Raw genomic sequence first — 6,307 nt, forward strand, 5'->3', positions numbered from 1 at the left:
TTAAAATTGGGTGGGCAAGGCAAACTTCACTTCTGCCCGAAGGGCAAGCCACGGAATCTGGCTTGGAACTTGGTTGGCAAGTGTGCCTGTTAGCAAGTCCCTGTCTGCTTATATCCCTAATGCAGCCCTGCCCTTTATCTTGATTGGAAGATCTCGGTCACAATCCATGTGATTGGCTGACTTTAAAACGGAGGCAGGCAAAGGAAAGGGCTATAATTAAAAAGGCTACAATTGGATCCAATTAAGACTGAATACTATAACCTGAAAATGGACCGCCAGATTTTCTATTTCTCACTGTCACCTCAGACCTCAGGTCTTCCCTGCTGAGCACGAAGTCCTCACACAACGGAGACACCGCAACCCTCCATGCCCTGTTCACATTCCTGATCAACAAAAGCTATTCTTATAATAAAAAGATATTTGTTTTTTTTTCATGCCAGTTAGTTTTGGAGTGTTTTGCAAGGAAGTAACTGAAACTTTACAACTTTACAGTTTGGGAGTGTTTTGCAATACAGTAGCTGAAAGTTTTCTCCAGGAATATCTTCTAAAATGCAAACACTTCTTGGAAGGATAAATTCTTTCAGATAAGATACAAGCAGCGTATCTAGCAGCTAGCAAGGCAGGGAAAATGAACTAAGATGTTTTCTTTTCTTATTGATCTGAAAGCACCATGGGGTAAAGAGACATTCATGCAGTTTCCAGAAAACTGGAGACCTAAAGATGGCCATACTTGGAAGTCGACGATGCTGAAAGAGCAGACGAGGCAGTAGAGTGCAATCTAGCTTCACTCACTCCACAGCTGTACTGGAGACCTGCTCCAAAACCCCTCCAGCCAGCTCCCTCACTAACTGCAAAGGTGTTTATGTCAATTTCCCAAACTTATTTGCCTAATGTTAGAAATCACCTAGAGACCACCCAGTAACAAGCACCGCCGGTCATTCTTACCACCAGGCAAGTTTGGAAAATACTGAATGAGAGAATTTTATGTCAAATACAAAACAAGATAGCAAATGTGTAACCTTCCCCCACAAGAGTCACAGTTCTGTGGGGAGAATGGGACTAGTAGGTGAGCTTTGTGTTCATACACACAACAACAAAACAGTAGAAAGTTCTAGCAACCTTGAACCTTGCTAATTTAAATCCCAGCTAAGTCCTATTCTAATGGTGTGCAGGAAAAAGTTGAAAATATTAGAATTCATTTGCTAATCAGACACTACTAATTATGTTAAACATTTAAAAATGTAAAGACCTTCTACAAGGAATGCTTAGTAAATATCTTAATTTATAAAATAGAAAATAAGAGGGATGCATGGTCTTATTCAGGCTATTTAATCCTAGTAAAAATGATAGAGTAAGACATACAACGTGGGCTCTCTGGATTGGGAGAACAGAGAGTGTCAGATTGAAGGCAATCTACTTTAGTAACTAACATTAATCCACAATTTCCAGCCCCACCACCTCTCCCTCCCACAGTGTGTGAAAGTGATTTGAATCTCATTTCTCATTTTCTTTATAGGAATACATTACAGTCTTCTAAAGAAACCCAAGGGAGTCGTTCTTAGTCATGAATTCACAGTGTAACTGGCTAGGACTCTCAAGTTCCGCACAATTAGAAGATATTTTAACAGTATTGGTGTTGACCCACATCAGTCCAAAACCCCCGCAGAGACTCATAACAATTGAGATCCCACTGAACCTGTTCAATTTTATTTCTCTTGCCTCTTGAGACCCTTTAACCGTTGCGTGGTGTTATTTTACAGAATAAACTTGACATCCATTGGAACTCTCATTCCAAGCGCTCTCACATATTCTGAGGGATAGAATAAAATGTCTGCAGAAATTGTATTTGTACTGATGAATACCAAAATTCTCGGCAATAAAGATGGGAATTCCTATCAACATATTGATTTAAAAGCCTAATACTGCTCCTTGCACCAGTGCTTCTATGTAAAGAAATCAGTTACATATTCAGTAGCTGATAGGAGCTCCCCGTTGATCTGAGGTCTGTTTGATTTTCTGGTCAAAGAGAGAAGACCCTGGCTGCTCACCTCTCTGTGTCGTTCTGTTTTCTGTGTCCCAGGGATGTGTCTTATACCAGTGTTACTGCCCTGCCACCCAAAGGCCTGGAGCACCTGAAGGAACTGATAGCAAGAAACACTTGGACTCTTAAGAAACTTCCGCTTTCCTTGAGCTTCCTTCACCTCACCAGGGCTGATCTTTCTTACCCAAGCCACTGCTGTGCTTTTAAGAATCAGAAGAAAATCAGAGGGTAAGTGGTAGAGACCCATAAAGTGATGAGAGGCCATGGTAGACGCTGAGTTAATTTCTAGGTTGGGGAAGAATCTCTGTGGTTTGAAAAACAGGTGGAAAAGAACTGGAAGCATCTGGGGCTGAGGTCATAGCGCAGTGGTACAGCACTTGCCTAGCGTATGTGAGGCACTGTGTTCAATTCTCAGCACTGCATATAAATAAATATGACAAAGATTCATTGACAACTAAAAGAATATTTAAAAAAAAAGAATTGGGAACATCTATAGGAATAGGAAACCCAGGGGCACAATAACTCTGAAGATGCCAAGTGGTTGCAGATGAGAAGGTCAATGTCTTTGGTAGCAGAGGTGAGGTTTAGTAAGAGATGACATATTAGGGACGGGAGTGATCAGGTCATGTAGCACCTTGCAGAGGTCACACAGACAGGATTTCTGGCCTCCAGATGCAACACATAAAAGACACCACAACCAAGAGGACACACTTACAAACAACACACGCAACTGGACTACCCAATCAGCTAGGGCCTGTCATAACTCACTGCTTGCCTGTAGGTAGCTTTAGAGTCAGCTCGGCTCATACCCCAGCCCTGCCAGTTTCTCGCTATCCCAACATGCCTTTAATGCTTTATGTCTTGCACCATACCTGATCTCCTAAGTCCACCTTAATTAATCTCTTATTCAGTCCCCCTCAGCTTCTCTGTGTCTGCAAGTTGACTTTCTACACTCATATTTATAATCAGAGAAGAATCAGGACCTAGTTGTAGGGCCAGAAGCAAACTGGAAAGCTAAACAACTGCAATGGGTGTAATGACTGCAGAAAACTAGAAGCGGGCAAGAGGGTGGAAACAGCAGACTATACTGACGCCATGTGGCACTAAGTAGGAAAGGACCTGGGAGGGGTAGAGAGGATTCAGGCTTCTCCTTAACCTCCCAGCTGGATAGAAGTGCTAGCCCACTGGACATTTTAACCAGAGCGAATCAAAACCTGATCAGCAGGTGAATCAAGGTATATTCCTTTTATTGTAAGGAGATCAGGGAAGACGCCTCTGAGAAAGGGAAATTTGAGTTTAATATTTGAAAAATAAGTAAAGATAGCCACCAGTCTTCAGGCAAAGGGAACATGGAGTTCTAGAGCTCTCAATAGAAATAATAATAATAATAACAATAACCAACATATATATGCACTCCTAAGCTGTAGGTGCTGTTGTAAGAGCTTTAAAAAAATATTAATCCCCTTCTTTAATAACCTATGTGAAATAGTTACTCTCATTAATCCACACTCCAAGTGAATAAGCCAAAGTCCATAGACCTGCCCAAGGTAAAATAGCTAGAGACTCTAAAGCCAGGTTCTGACTTATATGGGCTGGCTGAAGTATTCATGCTTTGTTGTGATTGCTCTTCTTGAAGTGGTTGCAGAGGAGAAATAAGATCAATGTTACGGGATCACAGTAGGAAAGGGGGGACTGTGATAGGAAATGATATAGGAGAGACAATCCTGGCCAGATCATGTAAAATCTTGCAGAATCATGTACGCTATAATAAGTACTGGCATATTTTTCCAAATGCAGTGGGTCTCCTGAGCAGATTTTAAGCAAATGGCAACTCATTTCTGCTGCCTTGCAGAATCCTTGAATCCTTGATGTGTAATGAGAGCAGTATCCGGAGTCTACGTCACAGAAAATCTGTGAATGGCCCCATCTACCAGGAATATGAAGACGATTCTGGTGACAGCAATGTTGAATACAAGCAAAACTCCAAGTTCCAGGAAGCCCACAGCAACTCCCATTATTACGTCTTCTTTGAAGAGCAAGAGGATGAGATCATTGGCTTTGGCCAGGAGCTCAAAAATGCCCAAGAAGAAACTCTACAAGCCTTTGATAGCCATTACGACTATACCGTGTGTGGGGACAATGAAGACATGGTGTGTACCCCCAAGTCGGATGAGTTCAACCCCTGTGAAGACATAATGGGCTACAAGTTCCTGAGAATCGTGGTGTGGTTTGTTAGTCTGCTGGCTCTCCTAGGCAATGTCTTTGTCCTGTTCATCATTCTCACTAGCCACTACAAACTGACCGTTCCACGCTTTCTCATGTGCAACTTGGCCTTTGCAGATTTCTGCATGGGGATATACCTACTCCTCATCGCCTCTGTGGACCTCCACACTCACTCTGAGTACTACAACCATGCCATCGACTGGCAGACAGGCCCTGGGTGCAACACAGCTGGTTTCTTCACTGTCTTTGCCAGTGAGTTGTCAGTGTACACGCTGACAGTCATTACCCTGGAGCGTTGGTATGCTATCACCTTTGCCATGCGCCTGGACCGCAAGATCCGCCTCAGGCATGCCTACGCCATCATGGTTGGTGGCTGGGTTTGTTGTTTCCTGCTTGCCCTGCTCCCTTTGGTGGGAATAAGTAGCTATGCCAAGGTCAGCATCTGTCTGCCCATGGACACTGAGACTCCTCTTGCTCTGGCATATATTGTCCTTGTTCTGTTGCTCAATATTGTGGCCTTTGTCATTGTGTGCTCCTGTTACGTGAAGATCTACATCACAGTCCGAAATCCCCAGTACAACCCTGGAGACAAAGACACCAAAATTGCCAAAAGGATGGCCGTGTTGATCTTCACTGACTTCATGTGCATGGCTCCAATCTCCTTCTATGCTCTGTCAGCACTTATGAACAAGCCTCTCATTACTGTTACCAACTCCAAAATCTTGCTGGTTCTCTTTTATCCACTTAACTCCTGCGCCAATCCATTCCTCTATGCTATTTTCACCAAGGCTTTCCAGAGAGATGTGTTTATCCTGCTCAGCAAGTTTGGCATCTGTAAACGCCGGGCTCAGGCATACCAGGACCAGAGAGTTTGTCCCAAGAACAGCACTGGCATTCAGATTCATAAGGTTACCAGGGACATGGGACAGAGTCTCCCCAATATGCAGGATGCCTATGAACTGCTGGAAAATTCCCACCTAACTCCAAATAAACAGGGCCGGATCTCAGAAGAGTATAAGCAAACAGTCTTGTAAGTTGACCCCACACCACTCACAATGGTGGGGAGATGTGCAAAAGGCTGGTTTCTTGAACGTGCATTCCAAACTCATATCACACAATTGACCTAACCTTTGTGCAGGGGATGTTTCATGAGATCATAGTTCATCTCTGGAGAGTGACTAGCATTACACTAACCTTTGCCTCTAAGAAGGAAGAGAAGCTACCAGTCCATCCAAATCCCAGGTGATGTGAAAATAACCTGTACTCTCTGGAAGGCTTGCTTAATGGTAAATTCAGAGATGACCTGGTGTGACATTTGCAACAAGTATAGACTGAACCATGTCAGCATTGTTCTTCTTGCCTTTATACAGCATTTCATACTAAAGATTCAGCAAATGGTGATCACAAGATAAAATTGGCCCCATATTGACTCAGTTCAACTTCACATTCCCTGATACAACCAAAGAGTTTTAATTCCTTAAAACTGAAAAGATAAAAACAAATAGTTGCCATTCAATAGCTGTAACGAGATAGGAAGGAGGGAAAAGGATTAGTTTTGAGGTTTTTGGTTTTTTTTTTTTTTTTTTCTTTCCAGACCCTGAAAGTATTAATCATTTCTTCACTAGGATCTACCTGATATTATGTGTTGCCTGGAGAAACTGGTAAGATTTCAGCTTATGTGATCTAGCAAACTAGAATCTTATTGCCTATTCTCATAGCATAAAAGATGTGAAATACAGAAAATATTTGACTAATAAACTGAACTCCAGTTAACTATAGGACTTTGGGCAAATCACTATGCCTCAGAAGTCCGTGGAAATGAAGAATTCCATGGCCTCTTTCATTTAAAATTCTATGTATATCTCTTTCCCTCGAGACAGATTTCCTAACAAAGGGAAAGAAGACCTCTATGTAAGTATAATCTGTTTTTCCTATCTTGGAGGGTTGTTGTCTCCTTTTTGAAACCAGATATATGACCCAGGAATATGTCTGCTTCCAAAAATTTCTGAACCGAAATTTCTATTGAATTACTACATTGGGTTA

At 42.3% G+C, this 6,307-nt stretch overlaps 1 protein-coding gene across 1 annotated transcript in view; it reads left to right on the top strand.

Moving 5' to 3' along the window:
- Tshr (thyroid stimulating hormone receptor) overlaps positions 1-5,911 on the top strand; it is a 150,980-nt gene extending 145,069 nt beyond the window's left edge. Inside the window, exons 9-10 of the mRNA XM_047540171.1 lie at positions 2,081-2,269; positions 3,894-5,911. Coding sequence (XP_047396127.1) covers positions 2,081-2,269; positions 3,894-5,298 — 1,594 coding nt within the window. The 3' untranslated portion in view covers positions 5,299-5,911. The remainder of the gene's footprint in view (positions 1-2,080; positions 2,270-3,893) is intronic.
- The last annotated feature ends 396 nt before the right edge of the window (positions 5,912-6,307 follow it).

Source organism: Sciurus carolinensis, chromosome 2, assembly GCF_902686445.1.
Source record: "Sciurus carolinensis chromosome 2, mSciCar1.2, whole genome shotgun sequence".
NCBI classification, from domain to species: domain Eukaryota; kingdom Metazoa; phylum Chordata; class Mammalia; order Rodentia; family Sciuridae; genus Sciurus; species Sciurus carolinensis.